The following is a 20,472-nucleotide window of genomic DNA, read 5'->3' on the forward strand; positions in this document are numbered from 1 at the left end:
CATGGGTCATTCTGTTATAATGCGCATTTTGTCAACACGAATTTGCTGTCATGTGATTGACGAATTGGGGATGCTGTTTCTAAATCGTGAACATAGAACATAGAAATACAGCACAGAACAGGCCCTTCGGCCCACGATGTTGTGCCAAGGATTATGCCTAATCTAAAATAAAATAACCTAACCTATGCACCCCTCAACTCACTGCTATCCATGTACATGTCCAGCAGTCACTTAAATGTCCCCAATGACTCTGTTTCCACCATCACCGCTGGCAACGCATTCCCTGGTTTCACAACTCTCTACGTAAAGAACCTTTCTTTGACGTCTCCTCTATACCTTCCTCCTAATATCTTAAAATGATGACCCCTCGTACCAGTCAATCCTGCCCTGGGGAAAAGTCTCTGGCTATTGACACTATCTATTCCTTTCATTATCTTGTACACCTCGATCAGGTCTCCTCTCTTCCTCCTTCTCTCCAGAGAGAAAAGTCTGAGCTTAGTCAATCTCTCTTCATGAGACAAGCCCTCCAGTCCAGGCAGCATCCTGGTAAACCTTCTTTGCACCCTCTCCAAAGCCTCTGTATCTTTCCTATAGTAGGGCAACCAGAACAGAACACAATATTCCAAGTGTGGTCTCACCAGGGACTTGTAGAGCTGCAGCAAAACCTCGCAGCTTTTAAACTCTATCCCCCTATTAATGAAAGCCAAAACACCACGTGCTTTCTTAACAACCCTATCCACTTGGGCAACTTTGAGGGATCTAGGCACTTGAACACCAAGATCCTTTTGTTCCTCCACACTGCCAAGACTCCTGTCTTTAATCCTATATTCAGCATTCAAGTTCAACCTTCCAAAATGCATCACTTCACATTTATCCAGGTTGAACTCCATCTGCCATTTCTCAGCCCAGCTTAGTATCCTATGTCACACTGCAATCTGCAGTAGCCCTCAATACTATCAACAGCACCTCCAACATTAGTGTCATTGGCAAATTTACTAACCCACCTGTCAACCTCCTCATCCAAGTCATTTATAAAAACTACAAAGAGCAGAGGCCCAAGAACAGAGCCCTGTGGGACCCCACTCAACACTGATCTCCAGGCAGAATACTTTCCATCTACAACCACCGTCTGCCTTTTGTCAGCCAGCCAATTCTGAATCCAGATAGCCAAATCTCCCTACATCCCATACCTCCTGACTTTATGAATGAGCCTAACATAGGGGAAACTTATCAAATGCATTGCTGAAGTCCATATACACTACATCCACTGCTCGACCTTTGTCAACCTGTTTTGTCACCTCCTCAAAGAACTCAATACGATTTGTTTGGCATGACCTGCCCCTCACAAAGCCATGCTGACTGCCTTTAATCACACTATGCTTTTCTAAATAGTCATAAATCCTGTCCCTCAGAATTCTTTCCAAAACTTTGCTGACCACAAACATAAGACTGACTGGTCTGTAATTCCCAGGATTTCCCTATTACCCTTCTTGAAAAGGGGAACAACATTCACCTCCTTCCAATTCTCCGGTATGACTCCCGTGGAGAGTGAGGAAGCAAAGATCTTTGCCAGCAGCTTAGCAACCTCCTTTCTCACTTCCCGGAGCATCCTAGGATAAGTCTGGTCTGGCCCTGGGGACTTGTCAATTTTAATGTTTGCCAAAATTTCTAGCACATCAACTTCATCAATCCTCATCTGGGCAAGCCTGTATCCCAGCTCCTCAAAGCTTTCATTCACAACAAGTTCCCTTCCCTTGGTGAAAACCGAAGCAAAAAACTCATTTAGGGCTTCCCCTATCTGCTCAGACTCCACACACAAGTTCCCTTCGCTATCCCTGATCGGCCCTACCTTCTCCCTGATCATTCTCTTATTCCTCACGTATGAGTAAAATGCCTTTGGATTCTCCCTAATCCTTCCTGCCAAGCCTTTTTCGAGCCCCTTCCTGCCTTTCCTCAGTCCATTTCTGAGTTCCTTTCTCGCAAGCATGTATTTAAAACATGTATTGGCTGTAACATGATTACATTGTCAACACTTTAAGCACTGTTTCTAAAGTACGATTTTTCTATAACGCGGAGTTGCACAGGAATGCATGACAGAAGGCCTGACTGCAAATCTGATGGTGGCAAATGCTCATCATAGTGAGTGATTTCCATTTTCCAACTATTTGATGTAAACTCCTCTGCTCTGCTTACCCACCAATCCCTTGTGGCAAGTTTGGTAATGAGGAGAATCTGTTATTTGCAAGATAACTACAATTCCATTAAACTGTGCCACCTTTTAAGGAGTTAACACCTTCTGTTTACTGCTGTTAATGTTCAAGCACTTCAGTGTTTAAATAGAAAATGGCTATCAACTGCAAATAGTGCTGAACAAAAATGAAAAGCTAGAAGCAAGGAATTACATTTCAATTATGATTTATCCAAATGTAAAATAAAAAGTATGTCTTAGTTTTGCTGCTGTTCATTTTGTTTCAGCTTTTTGAGGCTACTTGTGACCCACTTCTATCTATACAAGAGAACTAAAGAAGTGATATTTGTAAAGTACCCAATCATATCCCAACGTACTTTCTATCCAATGGTTACTTACTGAAATTCAATGACTACTGTTGTATACACAAGACAAAGCTCAATAGGGTAAGAACAGCTGCTGAAATCATGTCAGGAAAGATCGCCCAGGGGATTTGAAGGTCCCATTCAGTCTTGTAGAGAAGAAAGCAAACAATTGTGGCTCATTACAAAAGTAGAAATCGGTGTTGTTTCTGTCAGGCTTGGGAATTTCCCTCAGGAGATAATAGATTAGATAGTTAACAGACTACTCTACTTAGACATGTCAGTAAAACTGTTACACAAGACTGCCTTAACTTGTACTGAGTGCTATATTTTATTCAGTTGTAAGACCTTAGAGGAAGGTTGGATCACGATGCAAGGGATTGAAATTGTTGAGTACAGTTAGGAGACATAGACTTCCAGGAACATTTAATTATGAGAGGGACATGAATTAACTGTGATATTCAGAAGAAATGTAATGGCACTGGAGACAAATGCAAGAAAGAGTTACTGATGAGACTGAGGAGGCCTTGTGAGGGACAGGCTTGCATTCCTGCCTCTGAACCAGAATCTCCCAATAGCATGGAGATACTCAGTGGCAGGACAGGAAATGTGTGAGCTTTCCCCGGAGGGTCAGGACAGCTGTCTGGGCATGATCCCAAGATTAGATTAGATTAGATTAGATTTACAGTGTGGAAACAGGCCCTTCGGCCCAACAAGTCCACACCGACCCGCCGAAGCGCAACCCACCCATACCCCTACATTTATCCCTTACCTAACACTACGGGCAATTTAGCTTGGCCAATTCACCTGACCCGCACATCTTTGGACTGTGGGAGGAAACCGGAGCACCCGGAGGAAACCCACGCAGACACGGGGAGAACGTGCAAACTCCACACAGTCAGTCGCCTGAGTCGGGAATTGAACCCGGGTCTACAGGCGCTGTGAGGCAGCAGTGCTAACCACTGTGCCACCGTGCCGCCCCGTGCAACAAATCATAACAAGGAAGAACAAACACGAGTTACTGATGGACAATTTGCACCAGAAAATAGCAGCTCGTTGACAACTATCCAAGTGTTTCAAGAAATTACTGAACAATATATATGTGATGCTTCAGAATGGAAGTCACTGCACAGAATTAGGTTTGGATAAGAGCTATTTGGTTCTGCAAAACCACTGACCTACCTCAGCCTAGAAAGCAAACAATTGAAACTGTGAAATCACATTCCTGCAAATTGTTTGTAATATTTTAGTTATTTTTCTTAGGCTTGCTTCCTGTATTGCTCTCTTAGTTAATCCTACCTGTTTATTTTGTGTATTAAACCTGATTTGACTTTATTTCACCCTTTTAGCATTCTCAGTGTTTTCATGTTAGTTTCTGAGAGCTGGGGATTGTTACAGTTTGCCCTGAGGTGTCCGATCTGAGAACATCTCTGACTGTGTGCATCAAAGATGTGAGATACAACACTGTTGTTTACCATTATTGGCATCGCCAAGTAACATTGAGAATCAGAGACAGAATGTTACAGTGTGGAAGCAGGCCATTTAGCCCATCAAGCCCACACTGACAGTGTGAACAGCATCCCACCCAGACCCGATCCCCTAACATATCCCTGTAACTCTGCATTTCTCCATGACTTTTTCACCTAGCCTGCATATCCCTGGACACTATGGGCAACTTAGCATGGCCAATTCATCAAACCTGCATATCTTTGAACAATGGGAGGAAACCAGAGCACCCAGAGGAAAACCCCACAGACACAGGGAGAATGTGCAAACTTCACACAAACAGACGCCTGAGGGTGGAATCGAAACTGAGTCCCTGGTGCTGTGAGGGAACAGTGCTAACCACTGAGCCACTGTGCTGCTCATCCAGCCCATGAATAAATGTGGAATCCCACAAGAATGCAGTGTAGTTCACCAGAATCGATGGCCTGGATGTTAGTGGGGGTGGGTTGCACAGGTGTGGTGGCCTATGGGGTGATGTGAAATTTTCAATTTTGCTTTTGTTTTGCATTACCATGGTCAACTGGTCATATGAAGGTGTCAGGAAAGTTGGACAGCCTGGGGATATTTTAGGATTTATGTTTCACATTTTTAAATGTTTGCATTGATAGATTCTCTGTTGACTGCCTGTAGCTTTAAGTAAATTGGTGTCCATTAGCTGTGGATCTGTCAACACTGCTGCTGTTATTGTTTCTTCAAACTTAACTTACAATTAATGCTGTGGCTTGAAAATAATGTGAACCCGTCACAGCTGAATCACCTAATGGCAAGAGAAAAATGTTGTGTATGTTATTCTTCCAGTTGCAGCAGGAATGAGTTGAGTTTTGTGTTTTATGGCAGGGAATTATAAAGCAGTTATTGTTCACAGCTGTTTGCTTCACCTTGTACTCTGTTCCCTGATGTTGGCTCAAACTGTAACTGAGACAAATGTTCTTTTTGGAGAAGATTTTACAGAGCATTCGGTTTAATTTTCAGTGAGGGCAGGCTCTGACTGGGGCTGGGAGGACCCAGGGGGAGTTCAAACGGAGGAACAGGCCACTGCCTCAGTTACATTTTCCATTATTGTCTTTGACCAAAAGAAATGGGAGTGAATGCAGAGCTGGCCTGGGTCCTGAGGACAGAAATCTCATCCAGTACGTTAATGGTCCAAGATGACAACTCACTAGTGATTGTAATGAGGTCATCTAGGTGGACTTCATAGAATATGAGCTCCCTGATTGGAGCTGTTAATCTAGTCCAATCAGGGAGCCCTGGCTGACATATAAAAAAGGTGAATGTCAGGATTACTGACACGCTGATGTCTAACTCTGTATGAGGCAGTGCTGTAGTCAATCATTGTTCCTGAAGAAGGGTTACACCCGAAACGTTGACTTCTTCACCTCCTGATGTTGCCTGGCTTGCTGTGTTCTTCCAGCCTCCTGCCTGTCTACATGTGAAAATAAAGTCATACTTGGTGATAGGATTCCGATCTCAGTGGAGTTATTTCAGTGACGATGGGATGGAAAGCTATCAGTTTTTCTTGGCAATCCGAGAACCAGGGAAATCTGCATCAGGGTTCTTAACGAGGTTAAGACAACTGGCAGAAGCTTTTAAGTTTGTTTTAACCCTGACTGAGATGCTGAGACCATCTGGTATGTGGGATTAATGATGTAACTATGAAAAACGCTTGCTACCTGAGGCTGAGCTGGACTTCTGACAGGCGCTACAACTGGCTTTATTATTGGAAAGCACAGCAATTTGGGGAACACCGCTTTTTGTTTTTATACATTTGTTTTATGCACGTGTCAGCCTTACTTTGGTTGTGGGTAATGTGTTGGGAAGGTTTTAAGAGATAGGATGCATAATCACCCAGAAAGGAATAAGTTGATTAGGGATAGTTCAACATGGTTTTGTGAAGGGTAGGTCATGCCTCACAAATGTGATTGAGTTCCTTGAGAAGGTGACCCCCAAACAGATGGATGAAGGTAAAGTGGTTGATGTGGCGTGTATGGATTTCAGTAAGGCATTTGATAAGGTTCCCCACGGTAGGCTATTACACAAAATATAGAGTCATGGGATTGAGGGCGATTTAGAGGTTTGGATTAGAAATTGGCTAGCTGTAAGAAGACAGAGGGAGTTGGTAGATGGGAAATATTCATCCTGGAGTTCAGTTACGAGTGGTGTACTGCAAGGATCTGTTTTTGGTCCACTGATGTTTATTATTTTTATAAAATGACCTGGATGAGGGTATAGAAGGATGGGTTAGTAAATTTGTGGATGACACTAAGTTCGGTGGAGTTGTGGACAGTGACGAAGGATGTTGTAGGTTACAGAGAGACATAAATAAGCTGCAGAGCTGGGCTGAGAGGTGGCAAATGGAGAATAATGTGGAAAAATGTGAGATGATTCACTTTGGAAGGAGTAACAGGAATGCAGAGTACTGGGCTAATGGTAAGATTCTTTGTAGCATAGATAAGCAGAGAGATAGAGTCATAGAGTCATAGAGATGTACAGCACAGAAACAGACCCTTCGGTCCAACCCATCCATGCCGACCAGATATCCCAACCCAGTCTAGTCCCACCTGCAAGCACCCGGCCCATATCCCTCCAAACCCTTCCTATTCATATACCCATCCAAATGCCTCTTAAATGTTGCAATTGTACCAGCCTCCACCACTTCCACTGGCAGCTCATTCCATACACATACCACCTTCTGTGTGAAAGCATTGCCCCTTAGGTCTCTTTTATATCTTTCCCCTCTCATCCAAAACCTATGCCGTCTAGTTCTAGACTCCCTGACCCCAGGGAAATGACTTCGTTCATTTACCCTATCCATGCCCCTCACGATTTTGTAAACCTCTATAAAGTCACTCCTCAGCCTCCGATGCTCCAGGGAGAACAGCCCCACCCTGTTCAGCCTCTCCCTGTAGTTCAAATCCTCCAACCCTGGCGCCATCCTTGTAAATCTTTTCTGAACCCTTTCAAGTTTCACAATATCTTTCCGATAGGAAGGAGACTAGAATTGTAAAGGAAAGCATACCAAACGCCTTCTTCACTATCCTATCTACCTGCGACTCCACTTTCAAGGAGCTATGAACCTGCACTGCAAGGTCTCTTTGTTCAGCAACACTCCCTAGGACCTTACCATTAAGTGTATAAGTCCTACTAAGATTTGCTTTCCCAAAATGCAGCACCTCACATTTATCTGAATTAAACTTCATCTGCCATTTCACAGCCCATTGGCCCATCTGGTCCAGATCCTGTTGTAATCTGAGATAACCCTCTTCGCTGTCCACTACACCTCCAATTTCGGTGTCATCTGCAAACTTACTAACTGTACTTCTTACACGTGTAGAGGGATCTAACCTTGCTAATCAGCCTCCCATGGGGAACTTTGTCGAACGCCTTACTGAAGTCCATATAGATCACATCTCCTGCTCTGCCCTCATCAATCCTCTTTGTTACTTCTTCAAAAAACTCAATCAAGTTTATGAGACATGATTTCCCATGCACAAAGCCATGTTGACTATCCCTAATCAATCTTTGCCTTTCCAAATACATGTACATCCTGTCCCTCAGGATTCCCTCCAACAACTTGCCCATCACCGACATCAGGCTCACCGGTCTATAGTTCCCTGGCTTGTCTTTACCACCCTTCTTAAACAGTGGCACCATGTTTGCCAACCTCCAGTCTTCCGGCACCACACCTGTGATTATTGATGATACAAATATCTCAGCAAGAGGCCCAGCAATCACTTCTCTAGCTTCCCACAAAGTTCTCGGGTACACCTGATCAGGTCCTGGGGATTTATCCATCTTTTTCTGTTTCAAGACATCCAGCACTTCCTCCTCTGTAATCTGGACATTTTGAAAGATGTCACCATCTATTTCCTTACATTCTATATCTTCCATATCCTTGTCCACAGTAAATACTGATGCAAAATATTAATTTGGTATCTCCCTCATTTTCTGTGGCTCCACACAAAGGCCGCATTGCTAATCTTTGAGGGGCCCTATTCTCTCCCTAGTTACCCTTTTATCCTTAATATATTTGTAAAAACCATTTGGATTCTCCTTAATTCTGTTTGCAAAAGCTATCTCGTGTCCCCGTTTTGCCCTCCTGATTTCCCTCTTAAGTATACTCCTACTGTCTTTGTACTCTTCTAAGGATTCACTCGATCTATCCTGTCTATACCTGGCATATGCTTCCTTCTTTTTCTTAACCAAACCCTCAATTTCTTTAGTCATCCAGCATTCGCTATACCTACCAGCCTTTCCTTTCACCCTGACAGGAATATACTTTCTCTGGATTCTTGTTATCTCATTTCTGAAGGCTTCCCATTTTCCAGCTGTCCCTTTACCTGTGAACATCTGCCTTCAATAAGCTTTTGAAAGTTCTTGCCTAATACTGTCAAAATTGGCCTTTCTCCAATTTTGGACTTCAACTTTTAGATCTGGTCTATCCTATTCCAACACTGGGTTTCCCTGGTCTAACCTAATTGTCACATCTTCAAAGAATTCCAACAGGTTTGTCAGACACGACCTCCCCTTACTAAATCCATGTTGACTTGTTCTAATCTGACCCTGCTCTTCCAAGAATTTAGAAACCTCATCCTTAATGATGGATTCTACAATTTTATCAACAACCGAGGTTAGGCTAATTGGCCTATAATTTTCCATCTTTTGTCTTGATCCTTTCTTGAACAAAGGTGTTACAACAGCAATCTTCCAATCATCTGGGACTTGCCTTGACTCCAGTGACTTTTGAAAGATCTCAACCAACGTCTCCGCTATTTCCTCAACCACCTCCCTCTGAACTCTAGGATGTAGCCCATCGGGGGCAGGAGATTTATCAATTTTAGCTTTTCTAGCACTTTCTCTTTTGTAATGGCAACCATACTCAACTCAGCCCCCTGACTCCCTTTAATTGTTGGGATATTACTCATGTCTTCCACTGTGAAGACTGACACAGAGTACTTACTAAGTTCTCCTGCTATTTCCTTATCTCCCATCACTAGACTTTCAGCATCAGTTTGAAGTGGCCCAATGTCTACTTTTGCCTGTCGTTTGTTTCTTATGTATTGAAAGAAACTTTTACTATCATTTCTAATATTACTGGCTAGCCTACCTTCTTATTTGATCCTCTCCTTTCTTATTTCTCTCTTTGTTATCCTCTGTTTGTTTTTGTAGCCTTCCCAATCTTCTGATTTCCCAGTGCTCTTGACCACTTTATAGGATCTTTCTTTTTCTTTAATACATTTCCTGACTTCCTTTGTCAGCCATGGCTGTCTAATCCCTCCCCGGATAATCTTTCTTTTCTTGGGGATGAACCTTTGTACTGTGTCCTCAAATATACCCACAAACTCCTGCCATTTTTGCTCTACTGTCTTCCCCGCTAGCCTCTGCTTCCAGTCTATTTTTGTCAGTTCCTCTCTCATGCCCTCATAATTACCTTTATTTAACTGTAACACCATTACACCCGATTTTGCCTTCTCTCTTTCAAACTGCAGACTGAACTCTACCATATTATGATCGCTGCTTCCTAAGTGTTCCCTTACTTTAAGATCTTTTATAAAGTCTGGTTCATTACATAGCACTAGGTCCAGAATAGCCTGCTCCCTTGTGGGCTCCATGACAAGCTGTTCCAAAAAGCCATCCTGTAAGCATTCCATGAATTCCCTTTCTTTGGATCCACTGGCAACATTATTTACCCAGTCCACCTGCATATTGAAGTCTCCCATGATCACCGTGACCTTGCCTTGCTGAAATGCCTTCTCTATTTCCCGGTACATGTTGCGTCCCTGGTCCTGACCACTGTTAGGAGGTCTGTACATAACTCCCATTGTGTTTTTTTTGCCTTTGTGATTCCTCAATTCCACCCACACAGACTCCACATCATCCGACGCTATGTCATTCAGTGCCATAGATTTAATTTTGTTCTTAAATAACAAGGCAACCCCACCCCCTCTGCCCACCTCCCTGTCTTTTCGATAATTTGAATATCCTTGGAGGTTTAACTGCCAGTCCTGACCCCCCTGCAACCACATCTCTGTGATGCCTACCACATCATAATCATTCAGTATGATCTGTGCCATTAGTTCATCTGCTTTGTTAGGAATGCTGCGAGCATTCAGATAAAGTGCCTTAATGCTAACTTTATCATGAGAGATATTGGAAGTCATAAGATGTCCGAAGTTATCCTTCCTTTTTGCTGCATTCCCAGTCTGCCTCGAGTTTAAATCCGCCTGCACATATGCTATCCTGTTGCTTATCTTTCCATTTAACGCCATACTCCCTGTCGCTTTCACTTTCCCTTCCCCCCAACTCAGAAGTTTAAAGTCCTACCTACCACCCTATTTATCCTCTTCGCTAGAACATTGGTACCTGATCGGTTCAGGTGGAGACCGTCCCAACGGTACAGATCCCCCTGGTTCCAAAACTGATGCCAATGCCCCATTAAGTGGAATCCCTCTTTCCCACACCAATCCCTTAGCCATGTGTTTACTTCCCTAATTTTCTTATCCCTGTGCCTATTAGCACGTGGATCAGGCAGTAATCCGGAGATTATGACCCTTGAGGACCTGTACTTCAATTTCCTTCCTAGTGCTTGATAATCCCCAAACAGTTCCTCCACCCTAGTCTTGCCTATGTTGTTAGTCCCAACATGGACCACAACAACTGGATCCTCCCCCTCCCGCTCCAATATCCTGTCAAGCCAGTCAGAGATGTCCAGCACCCTGGCGGTGTGTAACCCATGGGAATTCATCTCTTGAGCCTCAATAGAACTTTGCTTTCTTCTTCTGGAGTCAAAGGTGTCACGGTGACTAGTTCTGTCCTGTCCTTCTCTGATTCCAAGGAGTAGATGTGATCTCTATGGACTTCAGTAAGGCGTTCGACAAGGTTCCCCATGGGAGACTGATTAGCAAGGTTAGATCACATGGAATACAGGGAGAACTAGCCATTTGGATACAGAACTGGCTCAAAGGTAGAAGACAGAGGGTGGTGGTGGAGGGTTGTTTTTCAGACTGGAGACTTGTGACCAGTGGAGTGCCACAAGGATCAGTGCTGGGCCCTCTACTTTTTGTCATTTACATAAATGATTTGGATGCGAGCACAAGAGGAACAGTTAGTAAGTTTGCAGATGACACCAAAATTGGAGGTGTAGTGGACAGCGAAGAGGGTTACCTCAGATTACAACATGATCTGGACCAGATGGGCCAATGGGCTGAGAAGTGGTAGATGGAGTTAATTCAGATAAATGAGAGGTGCTGCATTTTGGGAAAGCAAATCTTAGCAGGACTTATACACTTAATGGTAAGGTCCTAGGGAGTGTTGCTGAACAAAGAGACCTTGGAGTGCAGGTACATAGCTCCTTGAAAGTGGAGTGGCAGGTGGGTAGGATAGTGAAGAAGGTGTTTGGTATGCTTTTCTTTAATGGTCAGAGTATTGAGTACAGGAGTTAGGAGGTCATGTTGCGGCTGTACAGGACATTGGTTAGGCCACTGTTGGAATATTGCGTACCACAACCTGATCATTATAGGTCACTGGTCCTGACCTTGTGTCGACCATGCCTTTAACTGACACAGTACCATTTCCATGATTCTCTAATCAAACCTCATCCCGTGTGGTGAACTCTCTCTCTCGATTGACAGAGTCTTGGGTCTGGCACTGGAACTGCAGATGCTGTTTCATTCACCACCACCTTCTCAAGGGGAACTAGGGATTGGCAATAAATGCTGGCCAGCCAGCAACGTCCACAGCCCACAATATAAACTCAAACTTCCTTTCTCTGTAAATTTCTGCATTGCCTGCTATTTTTCTCGGATTTGTTTGTATTTCATAATCATACCTTAACCAACTTCTTCTTTCAGAAGCACAGGGAACTCCAACAGCTCACCTAGGTAACATTATTGTCACCTCATTACTGAGCCAACTCAGCGTGGCAGCACCAGTTATGGAGCTGATAATATTTGGTATCTGTCTCCTTTATTCACTTCGCATCTGCCCTGTTGGAAAGTTTTGATGGGATAATAGACTAGATTTTCACCCAAGGATGTGGTGGAGGCTGGTACAATTGCAACATTCAAAAGGCATTTGGATGGGTATATGAATAGGAAGGGTTTGGAGGGATATGGGCTGGGTGCTGGCAGGTGGGACTAGATTGGGTTGGGATATCTGGTCGGCTTGGACGGGTTGGACCGAAGGGTGTGTTTTCATGCTGTACATCTCTATGACTCTAATTGTGAGTAAGAAGTAGAAAATCTAGCCTGCAGCCCTAGCAGATATCATCCAGTTGGTTAGTCCTCACTTTGTGACCAGAGCCAAGCGTTATGGTTGTAATGATTTGGGTGATATGGACAGTGTGCAGAGGAGCAGGAGCTCAGGATCAGGTTTTAGATCAGTTATCCACCTGGCTGTTGTGAAAAGTGTCAGCCTGATTGGAGTCTGTTCCATGAAGGCACCCTGAAATTCTTGGAGCCTGATTTCAGCAATCTGCAAGTGAGCTGGGCTGGTATGGAGTGGAGAGGGAGACCAGGTATTCAGGTTTCCAGTCCAGATTGGCCGTTACAACTAGAAACAGGGAGTGGGTTTGGACATTGCTGCTGGAGGTGCTATAGTGAGTTACTACTGTGTATCTTGTCAATGTCTTACACTGTTGACACAGTGCTCCAGTGTTGGGGGGGATTGAATGTTTTAGGTGGAGATTGAGCTGCTCTTTATGTGCTTTGCCTTATTCGGGATGTTGTTGAATGTTGTTTGAGCCACGCCCATCCAAGCAAGTGGGTCATATTCAATCAGACCCCTGTCATGTATTATGTGGATGATGCAAATGTTGAAAATTAGGGGGTTAGTTTCTCTCTAAAGAATTGTAGCCACTGTATTGATATTATATATTTGTATAATAATATATTGTATATTTATATGATTATATGTTTATATTTATATATTTGTATGTCTATATATTTATGTATTTAAACATTTATATTATGTTTGTATGTTTATATATTTATGTGTTTATATATTTTTGTTTGACCAGAAGGCATATGAGTGGAAGTAAGGACTTGTGGCCCATCAAGTCCACTCAGCCATTTAATCATGGCTGATGGGCATTTCAATTCTACTTACCCACACTCTCCCTGTAGCCTTTAATCAAGAAGTTACCAATCTCTGCCTTGAAGACATTTAACGTCCCGGCCTCCACTGTGCCCCGTGGCAGTGAATTCCACCGGCCCACCACTCTCTGGCTGAAGAAACGTCTCCTCATTTCTATTCTAAATTGACTCCCTCTAATTTTAAGGCTGTGCCCATGTCTCCAAGTCTCCTCACCTAATGGAAACAACTTCCCAGTGTCCACTCTTTCTAAGCCATGCATTATCTTATAAGTTTCTATTAGATCTCCCCTCAACCTTCTAAACTCAGATGAATACAAGCCCAGGATCCTCAGCTGTTCATCGTATGTTAGACCTACCATTCCAGGGATCATCCGTGTGAATCTCCGCTGGACACGCTCCAGTGCCAGTATGTCCTTCCTGAGGTGTGGGGACCAAAACTGGACACAGTACTCCAAATGGGGCCTAACCAGAGCTTTATAAAGTCTCAGTAACACATCGCTGCTTTTATATTCCAACCCTCTTGAGATAAATGACAACACTGTAAGTCTAATCTAGTCTAATCTAATTACATTTGCTTTCTTAACCATGGACTCAACCTGCAAGTCAACCTTTAGAAAATCCTGGACTAGCACTCCAAGATCCCTTTGTACTTTGGCTTTATGTATTTTCTCACTGTTTTAAAAATATCCATGCCTGTATTCTTTTTTCCAAAGTACATTTGCTCATGTTGAATTTCATCAGCCACTTCCTGGACCACTCTCCTAAACTGTCTAAATCTTTCTGCAGCCTCCCAACCTCCTCAGTACCACCTGCCTGTCCACCTAGCTTCGTATCATTGGCGAACTTCCCAGAATGCCCTCAGTCCCTTCATCCAGATCATTAATATATAATGCGAACAGCTGCGACCCAAACACTGAACCCTGTGGGACCATATCTGTCACCAACTGCCATTCTGAAAAAGAACCTTTTATCCCAACTCTCTGCCTTCTGTCAGACAGCCAGTCCTCAAGCTCACCTCAAACACCATGGGCCCTCACCTTGCTCAGCAGCCTCCCGTGAGGCACCTTATCAAAGGCCTTTTGGAAGTCTCGATAGACCACATCCACTGGGTTTCCCTGGTCTATCCTACTTGTTACCTTTTAAAAGAATTATATGTTTATATTCAAATAATGCTGATGTATGTATATGGTTGATCTGGTTATATTCCTATAGAAATCTTCCAGACTATTTTGAGGATACAGACAGGGGCTGATAATGCTGCTGGATATCGAGAGGAGACAGCTGTATTCTCTCTTGCTGGGGACAGTCATTGTCTGGCTCTTAAATGGGGCTTGTCACTTATCGGCCATTGCCTGAAATCAGTTAGAGACAAAAAACCTGCAGATGCTGGAATCCAAGGCAGACAAGTAGGAGACAGACCAGGCACCATCAGGAGATGGAGAAGTCAATGTTTCATGTCTAATCCTTCTTCAGGACTGTGGGAAAGTTGTAGATAAAGGGGGTGGGTGTGCACGGTGGTGAGGTGAGGATAGGTGGAGGCAGGTAGAGGTTACGACCTGATTGGTTGATGGGAGGAATGAATCCGGTTGGTGGCTGACAGGAATGGAAGGGAGTCGGAGGGGCGGGGAAGGGATCCAGGGGATGGGAAAGGAGGTTATTTGAATTTGGAGAATTCAGTGTTGAGTCCTCCGGGCTGTAGGCTGCCCAAGTGGAAGATGAGATATTTTTTAGAACTAGAATCCCTACAGTATGGAAACAGGCCCTACAGCCCAACAAGTCCACACCGACCCTCCGAACAGTAACCCACCCAGACCCATTCCCCAACCCTATATTTACTTCTAACTAATGCACCTAATCTACACATCCCTGAGCACTGTGGGCAATTTAGCATGGCCAATTCATCCGATCTGCATATCTTTGGATTGTGGAAGGAAACTGGAGCACCCAGAGGAAACCCATGCAGACATGGGGAGAACGTGCAAACTCCACACAGACAGTTGCCTGAGGGTGGAATCGAACCTGGGTCCCTGGTGCAGTACTAACCACTGAGCTAATTGCTGCTCGTGTTGTTCCTTCAATTTGCAGTCTGATTCGTTGTGGCAATGGAGACCAAGGATGGTCATGTTAGAAAGGGAGTGGGGAGGGGAATTGAAATGGACGGTGATTGGGAGGTCCAGATGGCCCCTACAGACCCAGCTGCGATGCTCGGTGAACCCAAGTTTACGTTTGGTCTCCCCGATGTAGAGAAGACCACATTGGGAGCACCTGATGCAGTAAACTAGGTTGGAAGAGAGGCAGGTGAACATCTGTCTCACCTGGAAGGACTGTTTGGGGCCCTGGATGGAGGTGAGGGAGTTGGTGTACTAGCAGGTTTTGCATCTTTTCCGCTTGCAGGGGAAGGTACCCGGGGGTTCAGGGCAGGGGGTTGGTGGGAAAGTGGCTCAAACCAAGGATTGTCAAAGAGAACGGTCCTTACAGAAGGCAGAGAGGGGTGGGGAGGGTAGATGTCCTTGGTGGTGGGGGCAGCCTACAAACCCAGAGGACTCAACATTGAGGTCTCCAATTTCAAATAACTTCCCTTCCCATCCCCTGACTCCCTTCCCAGTCCTACCCCCTCCCTCCATTCCTCTCAGCCACCTACCGGAATTATCCCTCCCATCAACCAAGCAGGTTGTACCCTCACCCTGTCTCCCTCTATCCCCACCTTACCACCCTGCCCCCACTACCCCCTTTTATCTGCAGCTCCCCTTACACCCACGCCCAGCCCTGAAGAAGGGTTACATCTGAAACGTCAACTTCTCCACCTCCTGATGCTGCCTGGCTTGGTATGTTCTGCCAGCCTGTCTACCTCGCCTGAATTCTGTTCAGGTCTTACTTTATGCTTATCAGTAATCAATTCTGCCCACAACATCAAAGTTACTGGACTGGATTATAATTGCTGGGCTTAACTTTTCAACTCTTTTGAACAAAGGCATAATGTTGGCAATTCTCCAGTTCCTTGGTACCCCTCCTGAACCCAGGGAAGATTGAAAGATTATTGTGGCGCTGGCTGCTAAACTTTCTTCTGTAACTTCTTTCAGTACCCTTGGGCACATCTCATCCTGTCCCAGTATTTTAACAACTCTAAATATTGACCTTTCATCTCATCATTATCAATTTCAAATGTTTCTTTATTCCTTGTGGCCTGGGCACCATCTGCCTTCTAGGTTATGACATTGTAATGTATATGTTTAACACCATAGTCCTGCCTTTTTGCCTCCAAGTGTAAATCCCTTTTTGGGCCCTAATCAGCCCTTCTCCTTTACTCGCCCTTTTATGATCAATGTGTTTTTGGAAGACTTTAGGATCTCCGTTTATGTCAGCTGCCAGTTCATTTTAATGACCCATTTGCTTTTGCACCTCCCTCCAGTCACTCTTGCTGTGTTTCTGAAGTTGCTGCCTCCCCCTCACTCTCATCCTGTTGCAGAAGCTTAATAGTTTCATGGTCACTATTACTGAGTTTTCAAATCTAGAATGGTTAATTACATTTTAATTCCAATAGCGATCGTGATGGGATTTGAAAATGGGTGCAGATCTTGGATTCCTAGTGACATTCAATGACATTTTCAGGGTGCCACTGCCTTAACATGCATTCATAATTAAAATGAAAATAACTCTTTCCTCATTGTTTTATTGTTCAGGCATTTCTGTCATATAAACTGGTGAAGTATGATGCTCAGAAGGAAACACCCATAAGAAATGAACAAGGGCGATGTGAAAAGGTTGGCAAAGGTATGTTTAAAGAGAATTCTCCCTTTTTAGGAAGAAAATGATAACAATTACCTGTCAGTGCAGACACACAGTGCTAAATAGCATCCATCTGCATCTCATAAAGTCTGTGCTTCTGTGAAATTATTCAGTACTATTAATGAGAAGAATGTCCCAAGTTCTCTGCAGAGATGTAACCTAACAAAATGTGAAGTACAAATGCATTTAAAACTGGAAAGGCTTTGTAACTGCGCTTTGCCAGGAGCTTTTTTCTTCATACATAGGATATGGGCACTGCCAGCATGTAGTGCTCATCTTAAATATAAATCAATTTGAACCATTTCAGTCCATGTGGTGCACATACACGAACAGTCCAGTTATACAGGGAGGTCAATAATAAAAGATTTCTTTGTGCGGTGTACTATACCCCAACATCACTCCACTTTCCACAGAATACATCTGATTCAAGCATACAGACATATAGCATGGAAACAGACCCTTCAGTCCAACTCGTTCATGCTGACCAGATATCCTAACCTAATCTACCCCAATTTGCCAGCATTTAGCCCATATCCCTCTAAACCCTTCCTATTCATATACCGGAGAAAGTGAGGACCGCAAATACTGGAGATCAGAGTCAAGACTGTGGTGCTGGAAAAGCACAGCATGTCAGGCAGCATCCAAGGAGCAGGAGAATTGACATTTCGGGCATAAGCCTTTCCTGATAAAGGGCTTATACCTGAAATGTCGATTCTCCTGCTCTTCGGATGCTGCCTGACCTGCTGTGCTTTTCCAGCAACACAGTCTTGATACTATTCATATACCCATCCAAATGCCTTTTAAATGTTGCAATTGTACCAGCCTCCACCACTTCCTGTGGCAGCTCATGCTGAGCCCATATTGCACCATCCTCTGCGTGAAAAAGTTGCCCTTTAGGTCCCTTTTATATCTTTCCTCTCTCCCCCTAAACCTATGCCCTCTAGTTCTAGACTCTCCCACCCCAGGGAAAAGACTTTGTGTTTACCCTACCCATGTCCCTCATAATTTTGTAAACCTCTATAAGGTCGCCCCCTCAGCCTCCGACGCTCCAGGGAAAACAGCCCCAGCCTGTTCAGCCTCTCCCTGTAGCTCAAATCCTCCAACCCTGGCAACATCCTTGTAAATCTTTTCCAAACCCTTTCAAGTTTCACAATATCTTTCCGATAGGAAGGTGACCAGAATTACACGCAATATTCCAACAGTGGCCTAACCAATGTCCTGTACAGCCGCAACATGACCTCCCAACTCCTGTACTCAATACTCTGACCAATAAAGGAAAGCATACCAAATGCCTTCTTCACTATCCTATCTACCTGCGACTCTACTTTCAAGGAGCTATGAACCTGCGCTCCAAGGTCTCTATGCTCACCAACACACCCCAGGACCTTACCATTAAGTGTATAAGTCCTGCTAAGATTTGCTTTCCCAAAATGCAGCACCTCACATTTATCTAAATTAAACTCCATCTGCCACTTCTCAGCCCATTGGCCCATCTGATCAAGATACTATTGTACTCTGAGGTAACCTTCTTCACTGTCCACTACACCTCTACTTTTATACTAGCTAGACCTCCTATGTTCACATCCAAATCATATATGTAAATGACAAAATGTAGAGGACCCAGCACCAATCCTTATGGCACTCCACTGGTCACAGGCCTCCAGTCTGAAAAACAACCCTCCACCACCACCCTCTGTCTTCTACCTTTGAGCCAGTTCTGTAACCAAATGGCTCGTTCTCCCTGTATTCCATGAGATCTAACCTTGCTAACCAGTCTCCCCTGAGGAACCTTGTTGAATGCCTTACTGAGGTCCATATCGATCACATCTACTGCTCTGCCCTCATGAATCCTCTTTGTTACTTCCTCAAAAAACTCAATCAAGTTTGTGAGACATGATTTCCCACGCTGAGTATCTCTAATCAGTCCTTCCTCAGGACTCCCTTATCACGCACTCAAACAGCTGATAGAATGACAAGATATGCAAGCAGTGTCTACAGGGAAAACAAGTGAAGCCTTTAAGAGAGCAAAGTGAATTCAAGGTTCAGTCACCTTGCTTACAGCTATAGAACATAGAACATTACAGTGCAGTACAGGCCCTTCGGCCCTCAATGATGCGCCAACAAGTGAAATTAATCTGATGGGCATCCAATCTACACCATTCCATTATTATCCATATGTGTGTCCATTGTCCATTTAAATGCCCTTAATATCGGTGAGTCTACTTCTGTTGTAGGCAGGCCGTTCCACGCCCTTACTACTCTCTGAGTAAAGAAACTACCCCTGATATCTGTCCTATATCTATCACCCCTCAATTTAAAGCGATGTCCCCTCGTGTTAGCCTTCACCATCTGAGGAAAAAGGCTCTCACTATCCATCCTATCTAACCCTCTGATTATCACCTCTCAACCTTCTTCTCTCCAACGAAAACAGCCTTAGTTCCCTCAGCCTTTCCTTTAAGACCTTCCCTTCCATATCAGGTAACATCCTATTAAATCTCCTCTGAACCCTTTCCAAAGCTTCCACATCCTTCCTATAATGAGGTGACCAGAACTGTACGCAATACTCCAGGTGCGGCTTTACCAGAGTTTTGTACAGCTGCAGCATGACCTTGTGGCTCTGAAACTCAATCCCTCTCCCAATAAACGCCAACACACCGTATGTCTTCTTAACAACTCTATCAACCTGGGTGCCAACTTTCAGGGATTTATGCACCTGGACATCGAGATCTCTTCATCTGCACTGCCAAGAATTTTACCATTAGCCCAGTATTCTGCATTCCTGTTACTTCTACCTCATCCTTTTCCACATTAAACTCCAATTGCCACTTCTCAGCCCAGCTCTGCATCTTATCTATGTCTCTTGATAATCTACAACATCCTTCGGCATTATCCACAACTCTGCCTACCTTAATGTCATCTGCAAATTTACTAATCCATCCTTCTCCGCCCCCATCCAGATCATTTATAAAAATGACAAACAGCAGTGGATCCAAAACAGATCCTTGTGGCACACCACTGGTAACTGAGCTCCAGGAAGAACATTTCCTATCAACCACCACCCTCTGTCTTCTTTCAGCTAGCCAATTTCCGATCCAAACTGCTAAATCACCTTCAATCCCGAAACTCCGTATTTTGTGCAATAGCCTACCATGTGGAACCTTATCAAATGCCTTCCTGTAGTCCATATACACCACATCAACCACTTTACCCTCATCCACCTGTTTGGTCACCTTCTCAAAGAACTCAATAAGGTTAGTGAGGCACGACCTACCCTTCACAAAACTGTGTTGACCATCCCTAATCAAATTGTTCCTTTCCAGATGATTATAAATCCTATCTCTTATAACCTTTTCCAACACTTTACCCACAACCGAAATTAGGCTCCCTGATCTATAATTACCAAGGTTGTCCTGACTCCCCTCCTTAAACAAGGGAACAATGTTTGCTATCATCCAGTCTTTTGGACCCACTCCTGCCAACAATGATGATATAAAGATCAAAGCCAAAGGCTCTGCAATCTCCTCCCTGGCTTCCTAGAATC

General features: G+C 44.1%; 1 protein-coding gene across 1 annotated transcript in view; it reads left to right on the forward strand.

Annotated features, from left to right (window-relative positions):
* The window catches only part of LOC132829652 (long-chain fatty acid transport protein 6-like), a 76,450-nt gene that overhangs the window by 42,449 nt on the left and 13,529 nt on the right, over positions 1-20,472 (forward strand). Inside the window, exon 6 of the mRNA XM_060846991.1 lies at positions 16,826-16,916. Within this exon, the coding sequence (XP_060702974.1) occupies positions 16,826-16,916 (91 nt within the window). The remainder of the gene's footprint in view (positions 1-16,825; positions 16,917-20,472) is intronic.

This window comes from Hemiscyllium ocellatum, chromosome 2 (genome assembly GCF_020745735.1).
Source record: "Hemiscyllium ocellatum isolate sHemOce1 chromosome 2, sHemOce1.pat.X.cur, whole genome shotgun sequence".
NCBI lineage: Eukaryota > Metazoa > Chordata > Chondrichthyes > Orectolobiformes > Hemiscylliidae > Hemiscyllium > Hemiscyllium ocellatum.